Raw genomic sequence first — 25,176 nt, forward strand, 5'->3', positions numbered from 1 at the left:
CCCATCTACGTCCTCCAGGTGCCCAACACCCACCTCCTTTAGCCGCTCACTCAGGTGTCTGATCTCCTCTTCATAATGGTCTTCCTTGGATGAATACTACAGGAGAGGACAATAGAAGATCAGAGTGTCAGGAATTGGAAGGAGACACCGGGAATAGAGGACAGATACTGGAAATCGGGGAATGTCCCACAAGGGATGCTGGGATGGTGTGAAGTGGACTTGTGGAGCTTCATTAGTTGGGGCAATCCAATGTTACAGCAGACATGAGCTTCAGGAATACTGAGGACCACCATGCTATTATATATGTATAGGTCAAGGGTTCCACATACTGGGGGTCTCCACACATTAGAAGAGGATTTTGGGGGTTCCTCCCATGTTAGACATGACTAGGCCTAGTAGGGAACACCCAATACCTTATCCGCTTGTGCCTCCAGGGATTTAAGATTATTGGTGACATTCTTCAGCTCCTCCTCCAGGTCGGCACATTTACTGTTTCCAGGTAATGAGACAAGGATGGGGGAGGGGAGGAGGAGGGGGAGAGGGAGGAGTTCAGAGACAGAAAACACGAGATTGACAAACACAGGAGAGGACAAAGTGGAGCAAAAAAGAAAAAGATATTAGCGTTGTGCACATTGTATAGAGGGTGGGGGAGGGGTCATGGGAGGTAGAGCGGTGTAAAGCAATGTGTGCAGGGTGGGGGAGTAGTAATGGGTTGTAGGCTAGCAGGGTATGGAGGGGGAGGGGGGTATGGGTGGTAGAGTGGTGTATGAGCGGTGCATGGAAGGGTGGGTACGGGTGAGAGGGGGGTGTATGAGCGGTGTATGGAAGGGGGGGATGGGTGGTTGAGTGGTGTATGAGCGTTGTATGGAAGGGGGGGTATGGGTGGAGGGGGGTGTATGAGCGGTGTATGGAAGGGGGGGTATGGGTGGAGGGGGGTGTATGAGCGGTGTATGGAAGGGGGGGTATGGGTTGTAGAGGGGTCTATGAGCGGTGTATGGAAGGGGGAATGGGTGGTAGAGGGGTGTATGAGCGGTGCATGGAAGAGGGGGTATGGGTGGTAGAGGGGTCTATGAACGGTGTATGGAAGGGGGGGTATGGGTGGTAGAGGGGTCTATGAGCGGTGTATGGAAGGGAGGTGGGTGGTAGAGGGGTGTATGAGCGGTGTATGGAAGGGGGATGGGTGGTTGAGTGGTGAATGAGCGGTGTATGGAAGGGGGATGGGTGGTTGAGTGGTGGATGAGCGCTGTACGGAGGGGGGGGAGATGGGTGGTTGAGTGGTGTATGAGCGGCGTATGGAAGGGGGGAATGGGTGGTTGAGTGGGTAATGAGCGGTGTATGGAAGGGGGGGGGCGGGTGGTTGAGTGGTATATGAGTGTTGTATGGAAGGGGGGGCGGGTGGTTGAGTGGTGTTTGAGCGGTGTACGGAGGGGGGGTTGGGTGGTTGAGTGGTGTATGAGCGGCGTATGGAAGGGGGGGATGGGTGGTTGAGTGGTGTATAGAAGGGGGGGATGGGTGGTTGAGTGGTGTATGGAAGGGGGAAATGGGTGGTTGAGTGGTGTATGGAAGGGGGGATGGGTGGTTGAGTGGTGTATGGAAGGGGGGATGGGTGGTTGAGTGGTGTATGGAAGGGGGGATGGGTGGTAGAGGGGTCTATGAGCGGTGTATGGAAGGGGGATGGGTGGTTGAGTGGTGTATGGAAGGGGGGGGTGGGTGGTTGAGTGGTCTATGAGCGGTGTATGGAAGGGGGGATGGGTGGTTGAGTGGTGGATGAGCGCTGTACGGAGGGGGGGAGATGGGTGGTTGAGTGGTGTATGAGCGGCGTATGGAAGGGGGGAATGGGTGGTTGAGTGGGTAATGAGCGGTGTATGGAAGGGGGGGGCGGGTGGTTGAGTGGTATATGAGTGTTGTATGGAAGGGGGGGCGGGTGGTTGAGTGGTGTTTGAGCGGTGTACGGAGGGGGGGTTGGGTGGTTGAGTGGTGTATGGAAGGGGGGGACGGGTGGTTGAGTGGTGTATGAGCGGTGTACGGAGGGGGGGTTGGGTGGTTGAGTGGTGTATGGAAGGGGGGGATGGGTGGTTGAGTGGTGTATGGAAGGGGGAAATGGGTGGTTGAGTGGTGTATGGAAGGGGGGATGGGTGGTTGAGTGGTGTATGGAAGGGGGGATGGGTGGTTGAGTGGTGTATGGAAGGGGGGGATGGGTGGTAGAGGGGTCTATGAGCGGTGTATGGAAGGGGGATGGGTGGTTGAGTGGTGTATGGAAGGGGTGGGTGGGTGGTTGAGTGGTCTATGAGCGGTGTATGGAAGGGGGGATGGGTGGTTGAGTGGTGGATGAGCGCTGTACGGAGGGGGGGAGATGGGTGGTTGAGTGGTGTATGAGCGGCGTATGGAAGGGGGGAATGGGTGGTTGAGTGGGTAATGAGCGGTGTATGGAAGGGGGGGGGGGTGGAGTGGTATATGAGTGTTGTATGGAAGGGGGGGCGGGTGGTTGAGTGGTGTTTGAGCGGCGTATGGAAGGGGGGGACGGGTGGTTGAGTGGTGTATGAGCGGTGTACGGAGGGGGGGTTGGGTGGTTGAGTGGTGTATGAGCGGCGTATAGAAGGGGGGGACGGGTGGTTGAGTGGTGTATGAGCGGTGTACGGAGGGGGGGTTGGGTGGTTGAGTGGTGTATGAGCGGCGTATGGAAGGGGGGGGATGGGTGGTTGAGTGGTGTATGGAAGGGGGGGATGGGTGGTTGAGTGGTGTATGGAAGGGGGAAATGGGTGGTTGAGTGGTGTATGGAAGGGGGGATGGGTGGTTGAGTGGTGTATGGAAGGGGGGATGGGTGGTTGAGTGGTGTATGGAAGGGGGGGGTGGGTGGTAGAGGGGTCTATGAGCGGTGTATGGAAGGGGGATGGGTGGTTGAGTGGTGTATGGAAGGGGGGGGCGGTGGGTGGTTGAGTGGTCTATGAGCGGTGTATGGAAGGGGGGATGGGTGGTTGAGTGGTGTATGGAAGGGGGGATGGGTGGTTGAGTGGTGTATGGAAGGGGGGGATGGGTGGTTGAGTGGTCTATGAGCGGTGTATGGAAGGGGGGATGGGTGGTTGAGTGGTGTATGGAAGGGGGGATGGGTGGTTGAGTGGTGTATGGAAGGGGGGATGGGTGGTTGAGTGGTCTATGAGCGGTGTATGGAAGGGGGAATGGGTGGTTGAGTGGTGTATGGAAGGGGGGGATGGGTGGTTGAGTGGGGTATGGAAGGGGGGGATGGGTGGTTGAGTGGTGTATGGAAGGGGGGGGTGGGTGGTAGAGGGGTCTATGAGCGGTGTATGGAAGGGGGGATAGGTGGTTGAGTGGTGTATGGAAGGGGGGATAGGTGGTTGAGTGGTCTATGAGCGGTGTATGGAAGGGGGGGATGGGTGGTTGAGTGGTGTATGGAAGGGGGGATGGGTGGTTGAGTGGTGTATGGAAGGGGGGATGGGTGGTTGAGTGGTGTATGGAAGGGGGGATGGGTGGTTGAGTGGTCTATGAGCGGTGTATGGAAGGGGGGAATAGGTGGTTGAGTGGTGTACGGAAGGGGGGATGGGTGGTTGAGTGGTCTATGAGCGGTGTATGGAAGGGGGGAATGGGTGGTTGAGTGGTCTATGAGTGGTGTATGGAAGGGGGGAATAGGTGGTTGAGTGGTGTATGGAAGGGGGGATGGGTGGTTGAGTGGTCTATGAGCGGTGTATGGAAGGGGGGAATGGGTGGTTGAGCGGTGTATGGAAGGGGGATGGGTGGTTGAGTGGTGTATGGAAGGGGGGATGGGTGGTTGAGTGGTGTATGGAAGGGGGGGATGGGTGGTTGAGTGGGGTATGGAAGGGGGGGATGGGTGGTTGAGTGGTGTATGGAAGGGGGGGGGTGGGTGGTAGAGGGGTCTATGAGCGGTGTATGGAAGGGGGGATGGGTGGTTGAGTGGTGTATGGAAGGGGGGATGGGTGGTTGAGTGGTCTATGAGCGGTGTATGGAAGGGGGGAATAGGTGGTTGAGTGGTGTATGGAAGGGGGGATGGGTGGTTGAGTGGTGTATGGAAGGGGGGGATGGGTGGTTGAGTGGTCTATGAGCGGTGTATGGAAGGGGGGGATGGGTGGTTGAGTGGTGTATGGAAGGGGGGATGGGTGGTTGAGTGGTCTATGAGCGGTGTATGGAAGGGGGGAATGGGTGGTTGAGCGGTGTATGGAAGGGGGGATAGGTGGTTGAGTGGTCTATGAGCGGTGTATGGAAGGGGGGAATGGGTGGTTGAGTGGTGTATGGAAGGGGGGGATGGGTGGTTGAGTGGTGTATGGAAGGGGGGATGGGTGGTTGAGTGGTGTATGGAAGGGGGGGTGGGTGGTTGAGTGGTCTATGAGCGGTGTATGGAAGGGGGGATGGGTGGTTGAGTGGTGTATGGAAGGGGGGGATGGGTGGTTGAGTGGTCTATGAGCGGTGTATGGAAGGGGGGATGGGTGGTTGAGTGGTGTATGGAAGGGGGGGATGGGTGGTTGAGTGGTGTATGGAAGTGGGGAATGGGTGGTTGAGCGGTGTATGGAAGGGGGGATGGGTGGTTGAGTGGTGTATGGAAGGGGGATGGGTGGTTGAGTGGTGTATGGAAGGGGGGATGGGTGGTTGAGTGGTGTATGGAAGGGGGGGATGGGTGGTTGAGTGGTCTATGAGCGGCGTATGGAAGGGGGGATGGGTGGTTGAGTGGTGTATGGAAGGGGGGATGGGTGGTTGAGTGGTGTATGGAAGGGGGGATGGGTGGTTGAGTGGTGTATGGAAGGGGGGATGGGTGGTTGAGTGGTGTATGGAAGGGGGGATGGGTGGTTGAGTGGTCTATGAGCGGTGTATGGAAGGGGGATGGGTGGTTGAGTGGTGTATGGAAGGGGGATGGGTGGTTGAGTGGTGTATGGAAGGGGGGATGGGTGGTTGAGTGGTGTATGGAAGGGGGGGATGGGTGGTTGAGTGGTGTATGGAAGGGGGGATGGGTGGTTGAGTGGTCTATGAGCGGTGTATGGAAGGGGGGAATGGGTGGTTGAGTGGTGTATGGAAGGGGGGGATGGGTGGTAGAGGGGTCTATGAGCGGTGTATGGAAGGGGGGATGGGTGGTTGAGTGGTGTATGGAAGGGGGGATGGGTGGTTGAGTGGTCTATGAGCGGTGTATGGAAGGGGGGAATGGGTGGTTGAGCGGTGTATGGAAGGGGGGATGGGTGGTTGAGTGGTGTATGGAAGGGGGGATGGGTGGTTGAGTGGTGTATGGAAGGGGGGGATGGGTGGTTGAGTGGTGTATGGAAGGGGGGGATGGGTGGTTGAGTGGTGTATGGAAGGGGGGGATGGGTGGTTGAGTGGTGTATGGAAGGGGGGGATGGGTGGTTGAGCGGTGTATGGAAGGGGGGATGGGTGGTTGAGTGGTGTATGGAAGGGGGGATGGGTGGTTGAGTGGTGTATGGAAGGGGGGATGGGTGGTTGAGTGGTGTATGGAAGGGGGGGATGGGTGGTTGAGTGGTGTATGGAAGGGGGGGATGGGTGGTTGAGTGGTGTATGGAAGGGGGGATGGGTGGTTGAGTGGTGTATGGAAGGGGGGGATGGGTGGTTGAGTGGTGTATGGAAGGGGGGGATGGGTGGTTGAGTGGTGTATGGAAGGGGGGGATGGGTGGTTGAGTGGTGTATGGAAGGGGGGATGGGTGGTTGAGTGGTGTATGGAAGGGGGGGATGGGTGGTTGAGTGGTGTATGGAAGGGGGGGATGGGTGGTTGAGTGGTGTATGGAAGGGGGGATGGGTGAGGGGTAGAGAGGGTAATATTCATTTATCATATGAAGGACACAAGGATCTGCCATGCACTCAGATTGGACCTCCATCTTGGGGGTTTGTCCTGTCTGTGCTATAGAAAGGCTTCAGATAGCGCCACTGTGTGGATGCAGCAGGAAGTGAGTGTTATCAGAGGAGAGATATCATAGATTATAGATAAATAGAGAGACAGGGGAAGAGACAGAAGAAAGAGTCTCCTCTCCGGTACCTCTTCCTCTGCCGCTATCAGAGATTTCAAGGCTTGGTCCATTGTTCGCAGTTCTATCTCTAACTCTCGGTAACGACTTGGAAAGGAGAAATGGAAGAACATTATGAGAAGAGGGAGATCCCGACAGGGAGAATCTGTCCTAACAATCATCAATAAAGAGAAATTTCCAGATGGACTTGTCCCTGACCCAACCAGCTATATCCTCCAGTCAGAGACTTTACAATTTCAGGTTAGAGACATCAATACTCTGGGTCAAATACGTCAGGACTACGGGGTAAAGACTTCAATACTCCAGATCAGACTTTAGGACTCCAGTACTGAGACCTGACCTTCAAGACTTTGGGTTGAAAACATCAAGACTCCAGGACTGAGACTTTAAGACTCTAGTCCCATCCCATGACCCCCTTTTGCATTATCATGACATCTCTTCACAGAAAGCGGCTCACCTCTCAGCAACTTCAGCTCTCTCCTCAGATCGTTCCAGCTCTGTCTCAATTACCACTAATTTCCTGGCAACCTGTGAAAATACAAATCCAATATGTGAGAATTGTCTATACAGATTCTGCAAAAAAACATTGGTTGGTATAGACATTTTATAATCTTTGTCAGAGATGGGGTGGAATTGTGAAAATAACCAACCCAGGTGAGGATGGGGGGCTGAATCCCAACAATGGGAAACAATTATGGGTATACAAGGCGCTCATGGTGGACAGCTGAGCTCCAGTAATGGAGATACAAGACACCCATGAGGGACAGGTGAGCTCCAGTGATTGGAGATACAAGGCACCCATGAGGGACAGGTGAGCTCCAGTGATTGGAGATACAAGGCACCCATGAGGGACAGGCGAGCTCCAGTGATTGGAGATACAAGGCACCCATGGTGGACAGGTGAGCTCCAGTGATTGGAGATACAAGGCACCCATGGTGGACAGGTGAGCTCCAGTGATTGGAGATACAAGGCACCCATGAGGGACAGGTGAGCTCCAGTGATTGGAGATACAAGGCACCCATGAGGGACAGGTGAGCTCCAGTGATTGGAGATACAAGGCACCCATGGTGGACAGGTGAGCTCCAGTGATTGGAGATACAAGGCACCCATGGTGGACAGGTGAGCTCCAGTGATTGGAGATACAAGGCACCCATGAGGGACAGGTGAGCTCCAGTGATTGGAGATACAAGACACCCGTGATGGACATGCGAGCTCCAGTGATTGGAGATACAAGGCACCCATGATGGACAAGTGAGCTCCAGTGATTGGAGATACAAGGCACCCATGGTGGACAGGTGAGCTCCAGTGATTGGAGATACAAGGCACCCATGATGGACAGGTGAGCTCCAGTGATTGGAGATACAAGGCACCCATGGTGGACAGGTGAGCTCCAGTGATTGGAGATACAAGGCACCCATGGTGGACAGGTGAGCTCCAGTGATTGGAGATACAAGGCACCCATGATGGACAGGTGAGCTCCAGTGATTGGAGATACAAGGCACCCATGATGGACAGGTGAGCTCCAGTGATTGGAGATACAAGGCACCCATGGTGGACAGGTGAGCTCCAGTGATTGGAGATACAAGGCACCCATGATGGACAGGTGAGCTCCAGTGATTGGAGATACAAGGCACCCATGGTGGACAGGTGAGCTCCAGTGATTGGAGATACAAGGCACCCATGGTGGACAGGTGAGCTCCAGTGATTGGAGATACAAGGCACCCAAGAGGGACAGGTGAGCTCCAGTGATTGGAGATACAAGGCACCCATGAGGGACAGGTGAGCTCCAGTGATTGGAGATACAAGGCACCCATGGTGGACAGGTGAGCTCCAGTGATTGGAGATACAAGGCACCCATGGTGGACAGGTGAGCTCCAGTGATTGGAGATACAAGGCACCCATGGTGGACAGGTGAGCTCCAGTGATTGGAGATACAAGGCACCCATGGTGGACAGGTGAGCTCCAGTGATTGGAGATACAAGGCACCCAAGAGGGACAGGTGAGCTCCAGTGATTGGAGATACAAGGCACCCAAGAGGGACAGGTGAGCTCCAGTGATTGGAGATACAAGGCACCCATGATGGACAGGTGAGCTCCAGTGATTGGAGATACAAGGCACCCATGATGGACAGGTGAGCTCCAGTGATTGGAGATACAAGGCACCCATGAGGGACAGGTGAGCTCCAGTGATTGGAGATACAAGGCACCCATGATGGACAGGTGAGCTCCAGTGATTGGAGATACAAGGCACCCAAGAGGGACAGGTGAGCTCCAGTGATTGGAGATACAAGGCACCCAAGAGGGACAGGTGAGCTCCAGTGATTGGAGATACAAGGCACCCATGATGGACAGGTGAGCTCCAGTGATTGGAGATACAAGGCACCCAAGAGGGACAGGTGAGCTCCAGTGATTGGAGATACAAGGCACCCATGGTGGACAGGTGAGCTCCAGTGATTGGAGATACAAGGCACCCATGGTGGATAGGTGAGCTCCAGTGATTGGAGATACAAGGCACCCAAGAGGGACAGGTGAGCTCCAGTGATTGGAGATACAAGGCACCCATGAGGGACAGGTGAGCTCCAGTGATTGGAGATACAAGGCACCCATGGTGGACAGGTGAGCTCCAGTGATTGGAGATACAAGGCACCCATGGTGGACAGGTGAGCTCCAGTGATTGGAGATACAAGGCACCCAAGAGGGACAGGTGAGCTCCAGTGATTGGAGATACAAGGCACCCATGAGGGACAGGTGAGCTCCAGTGATTGGAGATACAAGGCACCCATGGTGGACAGGTGAGCTCCAGTGATTGGAGATACAAGGCACCCATGGTGGACAGGTGAGCTCCAGTGATTGGAGATACAAGGCACCCAAGAGGGACAGGTGAGCTCCAGTGATTGGAGATACAAGGCACCCATGGTGGACAGGTGAGCTCCAGTGATTGGAGATACAAGGCACCCATGGTGGACAGGTGAGCTCCAGTGATTGGAGATACAAGGCACCCAAGAGGGACAGGTGAGCTCCAGTGATTGGAGATACAAGGCACCCAAGAGGGACAGGTGAGCTCCAGTGATTGGAGATACAAGGCACCCATGATGGACAGGTGAGCTCCAGTGATTGGAGATACAAGGCACCCATGATAGACAGGTGAGCTCCAGTGATTGGAGATACAAGGCACCCATGAGGGACAGGTGAGCTCCAGTGATTGGAGATACAAGGCACCCATGATGGACAGGTGAGCTCCAGTGATTGGAGATACAAGGCACCCAAGAGGGACAGGTGAGCTCCAGTGATTGGAGATACAAGGCACCCATGATGGACAGGTGAGCTCCAGTGATTGGAGATACAAGGCACCCATGGTGGACAGGTGAGCTCCAATGATTGGAGATACAAGGCACCCAAGAGGGACAGGTGAGCTCCAGTGATTGGAGATACAAGGCACCCATGATGGACAGGTGAGCTCCAGTGATTGGAGATACAAGGCACCCATGGTGGACAGGTGAGCTCCAGTGATTGGAGATACAAGGCACCCAAGAGGGACAGGTGAGCTCCAGTGATTGGAGATACAAGGCACCCATGATGGACAGGTGAGCTCCAGTGATTGGAGATACAAGGCACCCAAGAGGGACAGGTGAGCTCCAGTGATTGGAGATACAAGGCACCCATGGTGGATAGGTGAGCTCCAGTGATTGGAGATACAAGGCACCCAAGAGGGACAGGTGAGCTCCAGTGATTGGAGATACAAGGCACCCATGATGGACAGGTGAGCTCCAGTGATTGGAGATACAAGGCACCCATGGTGGACAGGTGAGCTCCAGTGATTGGAGATACAAGACACCCAAGAGGGACAGGTGAGCTCCAGTGATTGGAGATACAAGGCACCCATGAGGGACAGGTGAGCTCCAGTGATTGGAGATACAAGGCACCCATGATGGACAGGTGAGCTCCAGTGATTGGAGATACAAGGCACCCATGGTGGACAGGTGAGCTCCAGTGATTGGAGATACAAGGCACCCATGAGGGACAGGTGAGCTCCAGTGATTGGAGATACAAGGCACCCATGGTGGACAGGTGAGCTCCAGTGATTGGAGATACAAGGCACCCATGGTGGACAGGTGAGCTCCAGTGATTGGAGATACAAGGCACCCAAGAGGGACAGGTGAGCTCCAGTGATTGGAGATACAAGGCACCCATGATGGACAGGTGAGCTCCAGTGATTGGAGATACAAGGCACCCATGGTGGACAGGTGAGCTCCAGTGATTGGAGATACAAGGCACCCATGGTGGACAGGTGAGCTCCAGTGATTGGAGATACAAGGCACCCATGAGGGACAGGTGAGCTCCAGTGATTGGAGATACAAGGCACCCATGGTGGACAGGTGAGCTCCAGTGATTGGAGATACAAGGCACCCATGATGGACAGGTGAGCTCCAGTGATTGGAGATACAAGGCACCCATGATGGACAGGTGAGCTCCAGTGATTGGAGATACAAGGCACCCATGATGGACAGGTGAGCTCCAGTGATTGGAGATACAAGGCACCCATGGTGGACAGGTGAGCTCCAGTGATTGGAGATACAAGGCACCCATGGTGGACAGGTGAGCTCCAGTGATTGGAGATACAAGGCACCCATGAGGGACAGGTGAGCTCCAGTGATTGGAGATACAAGGCACCCATGGTGGACAGGTGAGCTCCAGTGATTGGAGATACAAGGCACCCATGGTGGACAGGTGAGCTCCAGTGATTGGAGATACAAGGCACCCATGGTGGACAGGTGAGCTCCAGTGATTGGAGATACAAGGCACCCAAGAGGGACAGGTGAGCTCCAGTGATTGGAGATACAAGGCACCCATGGTGGACAGGTGAGCTCCAGTGATTGGAGATACAAGGCACCCAAGAGGGACAGGTGAGCTCCAGTGATTGGAGATACAAGGCACCCATGGTGGACAGGTGAGCTCCAGTGATTGGAGATACAAGGCACCCATGGTGGATAGGTGAGCTCCAGTGATTGGAGATACAAGGCACCCATGGTGGACAGGTGAGCTCCAGTGATTGGAGATACAAGGCACCCATGGTGGATAGGTGAGCTCCAGTGATTGGAGATACAAGGCACCCATGGTGGACAGGTGAGCTCCAGTGATTGGAGATACAAGGCACCCATGGTGGACAGGTGAGCTCCAGTGATTGGAGATACAAGGCACCCATGAGGGACAGGTGAGCTCCAGTGATTGGAGATACAAGGCACCCATGGTGGACAGGTGAGCTCCAGTGATTGGAGATACAAGGCACCCATGGTGGACAGGTGAGCTCCAGTGATTGGAGATACAAGGCACCCATGGTGGACAGGTGAGCTCCAGTGATTGGAGATACAAGGCACCCAAGAGGGACAGGTGAGCTCCAGTGATTGGAGATACAAGGCACCCATGGTGGACAGGTGAGCTCCAGTGATTGGAGATACAAGGCACCCAAGAGGGACAGGTGAGCTCCAGTGATTGGAGATACAAGGCACCCATGGTGGACAGGTGAGCTCCAGTGATTGGAGATACAAGGCACCCATGGTGGATAGGTGAGCTCCAGTGATTGGAGATACAAGGCACCCATGGTGGACAGGTGAGCTCCAGTGATTGGAGATACAAGGCACCCATGGTGGACAGGTGAGCTCCAGTGATTGGAGATACAAGGCACCCATGGTGGACAGGTGAGCTCCAGTGATTGGAGATACAAGGCACCCATGAGGGACAGGTGAGCTCCAGTGATTGGAGATACAAGGCACCCATGGTGGACAGGTGAGCTCCAGTGATTGGAGATACAAGGCACCCATGGTGGACAGGTGAGCTCCAGTGATTGGAGATACAAGGCACCCATGGTGGACAGGTGAGCTCCAGTGATTGGAGATACAAGGCACCCAAGAGGGACAGGTGAGCTCCAGTGATTGGAGATACAAGGCACCCATGGTGGACAGGTGAGCTCCAGTGATTGGAGATACAAGGCACCCAAGAGGGACAGGTGAGCTCCAGTGATTGGAGATACAAGGCACCCATGGTGGACAGGTGAGCTCCAGTGATTGGAGATACAAGGCACCCATGGTGGATAGGTGAGCTCCAGTGATTGGAGATACAAGGCACCCATGGTGGACAGGTGAGCTCCAGTGATTGGAGATACAAGGCACCCATGGTGGATAGGTGAGCTCCAGTGATTGGAGATACAAGGCACCCATGGTGGACAGGTGAGCTCCAGTGATTGGAGATACAAGGCACCCATGGTGGACAGGTGAGCTCCAGTGATTGGAGATACAAGGCACCCATGAGGGACAGGTGAGCTCCAGTGATTGGAGATACAAGGCACCCATGGTGGACAGGTGAGCTCCAGTGATTGGAGATACAAGGCACCCATGGTGGACAGGTGAGCTCCAGTGATTGGAGATACAAGGCACCCATGGTGGACAGGTGAGCTCCAGTGATTGGAGATACAAGGCACCCAAGAGGGACAGGTGAGCTCCAGTGATTGGAGATACAAGGCACCCATGGTGGACAGGTGAGCTCCAGTGATTGGAGATACAAGGCACCCAAGAGGGACAGGTGAGCTCCAGTGATTGGAGATACAAGGCACCCATGGTGGACAGGTGAGCTCCAGTGATTGGAGATACAAGGCACCCATGGTGGATAGGTGAGCTCCAGTGATTGGAGATACAAGGCACCCATGGTGGACAGGTGAGCTCCAGTGATTGGAGATACAAGGCACCCATGGTGGACAGGTGAGCTCCAGTGATTGGAGATACAAGGCACCCATGGTACACAGTTGAGCTGTAAGATGAAGATAAAGGGCGCCCATTGTGAACTGTCAAACCCCATTGATGGAGAACCTACCTCTTCATACTTCCTGTCAGAGTCCTCAGCTACGTGCTTGGCCTCTTTCAGCTGCAGGTCCTGGTCATGCATCTTCTCCTCATCTTTGCTGGCTCTGTTCTCAATGACCTTCATTCCTCTGAAAGAGACGTTTTCACATATAAGATCTGAAGGAACCAAACTGGGAATGTCAGTGACGGCCCAAATCATTATCATATCAACATTTCCACATTGGACCTACACGCCTCACCACACCAATAAGAAGCCGGGAATATCCCATTTTCACATGTAGAAGAACGTAAAACACCACCCAACACACGGATATCCTACGTCTGATGTGATTGTATGTCTATGTGCTGCGTGTTGTACCCCTACATCTCCATCTGTCCTGCACACGTGCCACGCGTTTCGTCATCCCAAGATACAGACGTATCCGAATTTACAAATCCCAATAATAACGACTCAAATTCGAAATGGAAACATATTGCAATAAATACAGTGCGGGATAAAAGTGTAATAAGATGATGATTCCTATTTAAGCTGCTTTATAAAATAGAATAGAATAGAAGATAAGGGAATAGAATTTTTTTTTTTTAATAAAGGAATAGAATAAATCAGAATGGCATAGAATAGAAAATAAAAGAACAGACCTGAATAGAAAAAATAGGAGTAGAATAGAATAGAATAGAAAATAATAGAATATAATAGAAAAAAAAGGAATGGAATAGAAATAAATAGAATACATTCTACTCCTTTCTTTTCCTTTTTTATTCTATTCTATTCTTTTCTGTTCTATTTATTTTCTATTCTAGTTACATATTTTCTATTCTGTTATTTTCTATTCTATTTTATTTTTCTTCAAGTCTATTCTATTATTTTATATTATATCCTATTGTATTCTATTCTATTTTAATTTTATATACTATTCTATTAATTTATATGCTATTCTATATATTCTGTTCTATGTTGTTTTATTCTATAAAGCAGCCTAAATAGGAATCATCATCTTATTATTTGATTGGAAAATAATGAATAGAGTTGGGCGAACGTTTTGGGTCTAGAGCAAAAGTTTGACTAGAACATCTCCCGTTTGCGGAACACCTGAATTTTCAGGGCGTTGGTGTTCGCCTGCCAAACGCCCTGCAAAGCACTGCACACTCCACAGTGCATTCTAAGCCCTGATTGGGCAACGCTTTGCCCAATCGGGACACAGTGAATAGCTGGTTGTTAAGGAGCGGGGCCAGGAAGCTGTGCAAGGCGTGATGAGTTGTCGCTGTCAACGGGCTTCCCATGTATAGAACCTGCTGCAGCAAAACTGACATATATGTTGATGGGGACGAGGATCTCATCCCCACAACCCTGGCCGGTCATGGTGGTGGGGATCTATAGGCGGGGGGCTAATTGGAATATGAAAGTCCCTTTTAACAAGGGGGGCCCCCAGATTCCACCTCCCCCCCATGTGAATGAGTATGGAGTACATTACACCCATACTCATTGACCAAAAAAGTGTAAGAGTAAACAAAAACAGGAGGCAGTTTTTTTACAATTCCTTTATTAAAAATAAAAAAAAATGTCCCCCCGATGTAGATCCATCTTCGCTCTCACCACCCACCAGACCCGGAAAAAAAAGAAAGAAGAGGCTCTGCTGTCAACTAAGGCAAACCTTCGAATGCCTGGCTTGCCATTTGGCAGTTTTTATATAGGTAAGGGGTGGGGCCACCTGGCGACATCACCTAGTGGCAGCGCTCCCCCTGTGATGTCACGGACCGGTGCATGCTGGGTAGGTGACGTCACAAGGGGGTGGTGTCACCAGCTGCTGTTGCTAGGTGACCCCTATATAAGAACTGTCAAATGGCAAGGCAGGCATTTTAAGCAGTTTGCCTTGGTTGGAGGCGGAGCGTCTTATTTCTTTTTTGGGTCCGGTGGGTGGCGAGATTGAAGATGGATCTACATCGGGGGGGACATTGTGTTTTTATTTTTAATAAAGGAATTGTCAAAAACTGTCTCTGTTTTTATTTCTTTGTACAGTTTTTTTGGTGACTGGGTAGGGGTACTATGTACCCCCATACTCGTTCACATGGGGGTGGTGGGATCTGGGGGCCCCCTTGGTAAACCAGCCAGGGTTGTGGGGACAAGGCCCTTGTTCCCATCAACAAATATATCAGTTTTGCTGCAGCAGGTTCTATACACGGTAGAGATGCGCCACTTTACAGGCAGACTAAGGGGACCCCCCTATGCACTATATTTAAAGGAATTTTTAATTTTTATTGTTTCACTTTGCATTATTTAAATTACTGCTCCTGTTTTAAGAACAATTTTGCATTAAAACATGTCCGCCAGGGCAGTACCCGGACCCCCCCCCCCCCCCCCCCCCCATACACTTTTTATGGCCAATTACTTGCATATAAGACTTCAAAATGGGGACTTTTGATTTTTCACGTTCGGGTCCCGTAGACTTCAATGGGGTTCACCGTTTGGGTCAGAACTTTTTCTCTGTTTGGGAGTTCTGGTGTGAACCCGAACAGGGGGGGTGTTCGGCCCATCTCTAGAAACAAATCGGAACATAGTCTGTCCTAGAAAGCCAGGGAACTAGCATTTTCAGGAGGGAAGGAGTGGAATGTTTTCCCATCTCATGCATCCTTATAAGAAAGTCAAAGGATTTGTCCTGGGGAGGGGGATGGGTGGGGGTTATATAAAGGGTCAGCCAGAGAAAAGTTTTGGAACACAGAAAAAACAACCATTGCATCACACGACAAGCACTGGCTCCAAATCTGGCCACACACATTGTATGTTGGGCGTGTCTTCATGTATCCACCAAGCATCGTTCACTATGTCCTGTGTCCTAGGTGACTACATGATGATGGACACTAGACTCTGTGTCCCAGGTGGGCACTAGAACCTGTGTCCCAGGTGGGCACTAGATCCCTTGTCCCATTTGAGCACTAGGTTGCTTGTCCCAGGTGGGCACTAGATCCTGTGTCCTGGGTGAGCACTAGATCCCGTGTCCCAAGTAGACACTACAGCCCATATCCCAGGTAGAGACTAGATCCCATGTCCCAGGTGAGCACTAGATCCATTGGTCCAGTTGAGCACTAGATTCTGTGTCCCAGGTGAGCACTAGATCCCGTGCCCCAGGTGAGCACTAGATCCTGTGTCCCAGGTGAGCACTAGATCCCGTGTCCCAGGTGAGCACTAGATCCCGTGTCCCAGGTGGGCACTAGATACAGTGTCCCAGGTGAGCACTAGGTCCTTTATCCAAGGTGAGCACTAGATCGCATGTTCCAGGTGGGCACTAGCTCCCGTGTGCAAGGTGAGCACTCAATCCCGTGTCCAAGGTGAGGACTCGATCCCGTGTCCAAGGTGAGCACTAGATTGCTTGTCCCAGGTTGGCACTAGATCCCATGTCCCAGGTAGGCACTAGATTCTGAGTCCCAGGTGTGCACTAGATCCTATGTCCCAGGTGAGCACTAGAACCATTGTTCCAGGTGAGCACTAGATTTGGTGTCCCAGGTGGGCACTAGAGCCCATGCCCCAGGTAGGCACTAGATACAGTGTTGCAGGTGAGAAATAGATCTCTTATCCAAGGTGAGCATTAGATCCTATGGGAACTAGATCCCCTGTCCCAGGTGAGCACTAGGTCCCAGGTGAGCACTAGGTCCCATATCCAAGGTGAACACTAAATTCTGTGTCTTAGGTGGGAAACAGATCCTGTATTCCAAGTAGGCACTAGATCCCGTGTCCCAGATGAGCACTTGATCCAGTATCTAAAGTGAGTACTAGATCATGTGTCTCAGGTGAACACTAGATCTCATGTCCCAGGTAAGCAGTAGATTCCATTCCCAGGTAGACACTAGATCCCTTGTCCCACGTAAGCACTAGGTCCTTTTTCCCAGGTGAGCACTAGATCATGTGTCCCAGGTGAGCACTAGATCACGTGTCTCGGTTAAGCACTAGATCATGTGTCCCAAGTGAGTATTAGATCCTGTTTCCCAGATGAGCACTAGATCCTGTGTCCCAGGGGAATACTAGATCTTGTGTTCCAGGAGAGCACTAAGTGTCTTGTCCTAGGTGGGCACTAGATCCCTTGTCCCAGATGAGCACTAGGTCCCTTGGCAAAGTTGGGCATTACATCCCTTGTCTCAGGTGAGCACTCAATTATGTGTCCCAGATGAGCACTAGATCATGTGTCCCAGCTGAGCACTAGATTCCGTGTCCCAGATGATACTAGATCCTGTGTCCCAGGGGAATACTAGATCTTGGGTTCCAGGAGAGCACTAAGTGTCTTGTCCTAGGTGGGCACTAGATACCTTGTCCCGGATGAGCACTAGGTCCCTTGTCAAAGTTGGGCATTAGATCCCTTGTCTCAGGTGAGCACTAGATCCTGTGTCCCAGGTGAGCACTAGATCCTGTCTCCCAGGTGAGCCCTAGATCCTGTCTCCCAGGTGAGCCCTAGATCCTGTGTCCCAGATGAGCACTAGATCCTGTGTCCCAGATGAATACTAGATCTTGTGTTCCAGGAGAGCACTAAATGTCTAGTTCTAGGTGGGCACTAGATCCCTTGTCCCGGGTGAGCACTAGATCCCATGTCCAAGGTGGGCACTAGATCCCTTGTCCCTGGTAAGCACTAGGTCCCTTGTCCCAGGGGAGCACTAGATCCCATGTCCCAGGAGGGCACTAACTCCCATTCCAAAGATGGTCACTAGGTCCCTTGTCCCAGGTGAGCACTAGATCCTTTTCCCCAGGTGAGCACTAGATCCTGTGTCCGAGGTGGACACTTGATCATTTGTCTAAGGAGAGCACTAGATCCCAAGTCAAAGGTGGTCACTAGATCCTTTGCCGCAGGTGAGTACTAGATCCCTTGTCATAGGGGAGCACTAGATCCCGCTTCCCAGGTGGCCACAAAGTCCCATCTCCTAGGGAAGAAGAGTGCTCAGGATAAGTATGATCCCATGCCTTGAGTGGGCACCAGATGTCATGTTCTTCCTGGATACTGGATCCCATGTCTCTAATGGCCACCGGGATGTGTGTATTTGGCGAATGGGCACCAGACATACCTTTCGCTCTCATCCACAGCCTTCTCAGTTTCCTCCAGTTTCTGCAGACCTGTTGCCAATCGTTCCTGGGCGCGATCTAACTCTTCCTCTACCAGCTGGATACGTCTGTTCAGAGAGGCCACATCAGATTCAGCCTGAAAGATGGAGAAGAAAAGAGGAAGGTTCATGAATATGACGGGACGGGTCACCTGACCTCATATGACATGAATATGACGGGACGGGTCACCTGACCCTCTTCCTATGACATGAATATGACGGGACGGGTCACCTGACCCTCTTCCTATGACATGAATATGACGGGACGGGTCATCTGACCTCATAGGACATGAATATGACGGGACGGGGGGTCATCTGACCCTCTTCCTATGACATGAATATGACGGGACGGGTCACCTGACCTCATAGGACATGAATATGATGGGACGGGTCATCTGACCTCATATGACATGAATATGACGGGATGGGTCACCTGACCCTCTTCCTATGACATGAATATGATGGGATGGGTCATCTGACCCTCTTCCTATGACATGAATATGACGGGACGGGTCATCTGACCTCATATGACATGAATATGACGGGACGGGTCACCTGACCCTCTTCCTATGACATGAATATGATGGGATGGGTCATCTGACCCTCTTCCTATGACATGAATATGACGGGACGGGTCATCTGACCTCATATGACATGAATATGACGGGACGGGTCACCTGACCCTCTTCCTATGACATGAATATGACGGGACGGGTCACCTGACCCTCTTCCTATGACATAAATATGACGGGACGGGTCACCTGACCGTATTCCTATGACATGAATATGACGGGACGGGTCACCTGACCCTCTTCCTATGAGATAAATATGATGGGACGGGTCACCTGACCCTCTTCCTATGACATGAATATGACGGGACGGGTCACCTGACCCTCTTCCTATGACATGAATATGACGGGACGGGTCATCTGACCCTCTTCCTATGACATGAATATGACGGGACGGGTCACCTGACCCTCTTCCTATGACATGAATATGACGGGACGGGTCACCTGACCCTCTTCCTATGACATGAATATGACGGGACGGGTCACCTGACCCTCTTCCTATGACATGAATATGACTGGACGGGTCACCTGACCCTCTTCCTATGACATAAATATGACGGGACGGGTCACCTGACCCTCTTCCTATGACATGAATATGACCGGAAGGGTCATCTCACCTCATATGACGGGACGGGTCATCTGACCCTCTTCCTATGACATGAATATGACGGGATGGGTCACCTGACCCTCTTCCTATGACATGAATATGACGGGACGGGTCACCTGACCCTCTTCCTATGACATGAATATGACGGGACTGGTCACCTGACCCTCTTCCTATGACATGAATATGACTGGACTGGTCAGCTGACCCTCTTCCTATGACATGAATATGACGGGACGGGTCATCTGACCCTCTTCCTATGACATGAATATGATGGGACGGGTCATCTGACCCTCTTCCTATGACATGAATTTTACCAGACGGGTCACCTGACCCTCTTCCTATGACATAAATATGAGGGGACGGGTCATCTGACCCTCTTCCTATGACATGAATATGACGGGACGGGTCACCTGACCGTATTCCTATGACATGAATATGACGGGACGGGTCACCTTACCGTAGTCCTATGACATGAATATGACGGGACGGGTCACCTGACCCTCTTTCTATGACATGAATATGACGGGACGGGTCACCTGACCCTCTTCCTATGACATGAATATGACGGGACGGGTCACCTGACCGTATTCCTATGACATGAATATGACGGGACGGGTCACCTGACCCTCTTTCTATGACATGAATATGACGGGACGGGTCACCTGACCCTCTTCCTATGACATGAATATGACGGGACGGGTCACCTGACCGTATTCCTATGACATGAATATGACGGGACGGGTCACCTGACCCTCTTTCTATGACATGAATATGACGGGACGGGTCACCTGACCCTCTTCCTATGACATGAATATGACGGGACGGGTCACCTGACCGTATTCCTATGACATGAATATGACGGGACGGGTCACCTGACCCTCTTCCTATGACATGAATATGACGGGACGGGTCACCTGACCCTCTTTCTATGACATGATTATGACGGGACGGGTCACCTGACCCTCTTTCTATGACATGAATATGACGGGACGGGTCACCTGACCCTCTTTCTATGACATGAATATGACGGGACGGGTCATCTGACCCTCTTTCTATGACATGAATATGACGGGACGGGTCACCTGACCCTCTTCCTATGACAAGAATATGACGGGACTGGTCAACTGACCCTCTTCCTATGACATGAATATGACGGAATGGGTCATCTGACCCTCTTTCTATGACATTAATATGACGGGACGGGTCACCTGACCCTCTTCCTATGACATGAATATGACGGGACAGGTCACCTGACCCTCTTCCTATGACATGAATATGATGGGACGGGTCACCTGACCCTCTTCCTATGACAAGAATATGACGGGACGGGTCACCTGACCCTCTTCCTATGACATGAATATGACTGGACTGGTCAGCTGACCCTCTTCCTATGACATGAATATGATGGGACGGGTCACCTGACCCTCTTCCTATGACATGAATATGACTGGACTGGTCACCTGACCCTCTTCCTATGACATGAATATGATGGGACGGGTCACCTGACCCTCTTCCTATGACATGAATATGACTGGACTGGTCAGCTGACCCTCTTCCTATGACATGAATATGACTGGACTGGTCACCTGACCCTCTTCCTATGACATGAATATGACTGGACTGGTCACCTGACCCTCTTCCTATGACATGAATATGACGGGATGGGTCACCTGACCCTCTTCCTATGACATGAATATGACGGGACGGGTCACCTGACCCTCTTCCTATGACATGAATATGACTGGACTGGTCAGCTGACCCTCTTCCTATGACATGAATATGACGGGACGGGTCACCTGACCCTCTTCCTATGACATGAATATGACGGGACGGGTCATCTGACCCTCTTCCTATGACATGAATATGACGGGACGGGTCACCTGACCCTCTTCCTATGACATGAATATGACGGGACGGGTCACCTGACCCTCTTCCTATGACATGAATATGACTGGACGGGTCACCTGACCCTCTTCCTATGACATGAATATGACGGGACGGGTCACCTGACCCTCTTTCTATGACATGAATATGACGGGACGGGTCATCTGACCCTCTTCCTATGACATGAATATGACGGGACGGGTCATCTGACCCTCTTCCTATGACATGAATATGACGGGACGGGTCACCTGACCCTCTTCCTATGACATGAATATGACGGGACGGGTCACCTGACCCTCTTCCTATGACATGAATATGACTGGACGGGTCACCTGACCCTCTTTCTATGACATGAATATGACGGGACGGGTCATCTGACCCTCTTTCTATGACATGAATATGACGGGACGGGTCACCTGACCCTCTTCCTATGACAAGAATATGACGGGACTGGTCAACTGACCCTCTTCCTATGACATGAATATGACGGAATGGGTCATCTGACCCTCTTTCTATGACATTAATATGACGGGACGGGTCACCTGACCCTCTTCCTATGACATGAATATGACGGGACAGGTCACCTGACCCTCTTCCTATGACATGAATATGATGGGACGGGTCACCTGACCCTCTTCCTATGACAAGAATATGACGGGACGGGTCACCTGACCCTCTTCCTATGACATGAATATGACTGGACTGGTCAGCTGACCCTCTTCCTATGACATGAATATGACTGGACTGGTCACCTGACCCTCTTCCTATGACATGAATATGATGGGACGGGTCACCTGACCCTCTTCCTATGACATGAATATGACTGGACTGGTCAGCTGACCCTCTTCCTATGACATGAATATGACTGGACTGGTCACCTGACCCTCTTCCTATGACATGAATATGACGGGACGGGTCACCTGACCCTCTTCCTATGACATGAATATGACTGGACTGGTCAGCTGACCCTCTTCCTATGACATGAATATGACGGGACGGGTCACCTGACCCTCTTCCTATGACATGAATATGACGGGACGGGTCATCTGACCCTCTTCCTATGACATGAATATGACGGGACGGGTCACCTGACCCTCTTCCTATGACATGAATATGACGGGACGGGTCACCTGACCCTCTTCCTATGACATGAATATGACTGGACGGGTCACCTGACCCTCTTCCTATGACATGAATATGACGGGACGGGTCACCTGACCCTCTTTCTATGACATGAATATGACGGGACGGGTCATCTGACCCTCTTCCTATGACATGAATATGACGGGACGGGTCATCTGACCCTCTTCCTATGACATGAATATGACGGGACGGGTCACCTGACCCTCTTCCTATGACATGAATATGACGGGACGGGTCACCTGACCCTCTTCCTATGACATGAATATGACTGGACGGGTCACCTGACCCTCTTTCTATGACATGAATATGACGGGACGGGTCATCTGACCCTCTTTCTATGACATGAATATGACGGGACGGGTCACCTGACCCTCTTCCTATGACAAGAATATGACGGGACTGGTCAACTGACCCTCTTCCTATGACATGAATATGACGGAATGGGTCATCTGACCCTCTTTCTATGACATTAATATGACGGGACGGGTCACCTGACCCTCTTCCTATGACATGAATATGACGGGACAGGTCACCTGACCCTCTTCCTATGACATGAATATGATGGGACGGGTCACCTGACCCTCTTCCTATGACAAGAATATGACGGGACGGGTCACCTGACCCTCTTCCTATGACATGAATATGACTGGACTGGTCAGCTGACCCTCTTCCTATGACATGAATATGATGGGACGGGTCACCTGACCCTCTTCCTATGACATGAATATGACTGGACTGGTCACCTGACCCTCTTCCTATGACATGAATATGATGGGACGGGTCACCTGACCCTCTTCCTATGACATGAATATGACTGGACTGGTCAGCTGACCCTCTTCCTATGACATGAATATGACTGGACTGGTCACCTGACCCTCTTCCTATGACATGAATATGACGGGACGGGTCACCTGACCCTCTTCCTATGACATGAATATGACTGGACTGGTCAGCTGACCCTCTTCCTATGACATGAATATGACGGGACGGGTCACCTGACCCTCTTCCTATGACATGAATATGACGGGACGGGTCATCTGACCCTCTTCCTATGACATGAATATGACGGGACGGGTCACCTGACCCTCTTCCTATGACATGAATATGACGGGACGGGTCACCTGACCCTCTTCCTATGACATGAATATGACTGGACGGGTCACCTGACCCTCTTCCTATGACATGAATATGACGGGACGGGTCACCTGACCCTCTTTCTATGACATGAATATGACGGGACGGGTCATCTGACCCTCTTCCTATGACATGAATATGACGGGACGGGTCATTGGAGGAAACTCTTATGCCCCGTACACACGACCAGACTTTTCAACATCAAAAGTCTGATGGAATGATTCCGGCAGACCATTCGATCGTGTGTGGGCTGCAGCGGACTTTTGATTTGCAAAAGTCTGACAGACTTTAGAAATGGAACATGTTTCAAATTTTTCCGACAGAACTCTGCCGGACCCAGAAATCCGCTCGTGTGTATGCTAGTCTGACGGACTAAAACCGACGCTAGGGCAGCTATTGGCTACTGGCTATGAACTTCCTTATTCTAGTCCAGTCGTACGTCATCACGTTCCAATCCATCGGACTTTGGTGTGATTGTGTGTGGCCAAGTCCGCTCAGTCGGAAAGTCCGTCAGAACTCCGTCGAAAGTCTGCCGGACTTAAGTCCTGTCGTGTGTACGCGGCATTATTGAGGCAATATGGAGGAGGCTGCTACTGCTGCCTTCTCGCTTGTAAATGTTAGTTGCTCATTCCATTTACACACATCCTATATACACACTATATACACACATATACACACATCCTATATACACACATCCTATATACACACATCCTATATACACACATCCTATAATATATATATATATATATACACATACATACATACATATACATCTTATATACACACATCTAATATACACTACATACATTCTATATACATACATCTTATATACTGATCGAGCACAGTCCATCCCAGGGACAGGTTGAGGACCCCAGCATGGTCCATCCCAAGAAATGTGGTTGATGCCCCCAGCACGGGTCCCAAGGACTGAGGCTAACCACCCCAGTACAGTCCATCCCAAAAATAGTGGTTGAGGACCCCAGCACAGTCCATCCCACATTCAGCACGGCAGCACAGTCCATCCCAGGAACAGAGATTGATTGGTCCCTATCTTACCCTCTCCCGTTTTTCTCTCTCTATAGCCAGCTCCCTCTGCTTCGCATCGGCTCGATCCTCTGCATCGTCCACCAACTTCTGAAGGTTTTGGATCTTCTTCCTGATCGCCTGTATGGACTGGGCACCAGGCAGAGCCGACCTACAGACAAGTCTCTTCTAAATCACATCTTATCGATAGATTGTCAGCTCTTCTGACATCAAACCCCACATGTGCTGAAATCCAGGAACACAGCATTGCTCTATCTCCAGCTAAACCCAACCAATAGGAAGAGGAAAGCTGACCACAGGGTATATAAGGACAGGTAGCCGTATCCTATGGCTTCAGCATAAGAAGGGAGACCGCAGAGACAGAGAGTTGAGACAGGAGAGAGCCAGCGAGGAATGTGAGAAGAAACGACAGAGGATGTGATCCCTCCTGTACCTGACCCTCATCCTGTACCTGACCCTCATCCTGGACCTGACCCTCATCCTGTACCTGACCCTCATCCTGTACCTGACCCTCATCCTGGACCTGACCCTCATCCTGTACCTGACCCTCATCCTGTACCTGACCCTCATCCTGGACCTGACCCTCATCCTGTACCTGACCCTCATCCTGTACCTGACCCTCATCCTGGACCTGACCCTCATCCTGTACCTGACCCTCATCCTGTACCTGACCCTCATCCTGGACCTGACCCTCATCCTGTACCTGACCCTCATCCTGGACCAGCACTGTCATACCTCATCCTGTACCTGACCCTCATCCTGTACCTGACCCTCATCCTGTACCTGACCCTCATCCTGTACCTGACCCTCATCCTGGACCAGCACTGTCATACCTCATCCTGGACCAGCACTCCCTTCTCCCTGCCTGTC

General features: G+C 51.7%; 1 protein-coding gene across 1 annotated transcript; it reads right to left on the reverse strand.

Annotated features, from left to right (window-relative positions):
* Positions 1-3: 3 nt before the first annotated feature.
* On the reverse strand, positions 4-25,176 carry TPM2 (tropomyosin 2; the record flags this gene model as incomplete). Its single annotated transcript, XM_077478495.1, has 7 exons — positions 25,140-25,176; positions 24,319-24,457; positions 17,890-18,023; positions 12,857-12,974; positions 6,451-6,521; positions 6,005-6,080; positions 4-96 (listed from the first exon to the last, which is right to left on the reverse strand). Coding segments are annotated over exons 1-7 (636 nt in total), but the record flags the coding sequence as incomplete, so codon positions are not given.

Source organism: Lithobates pipiens, unplaced genomic scaffold (genome assembly GCF_037356315.1).
Source record: "Lithobates pipiens isolate NorthernLeopardFrog02 unplaced genomic scaffold, aLitPip1_a1.2 Scaffold_13, whole genome shotgun sequence".
Taxonomy (NCBI): domain Eukaryota; kingdom Metazoa; phylum Chordata; class Amphibia; order Anura; family Ranidae; genus Lithobates; species Lithobates pipiens.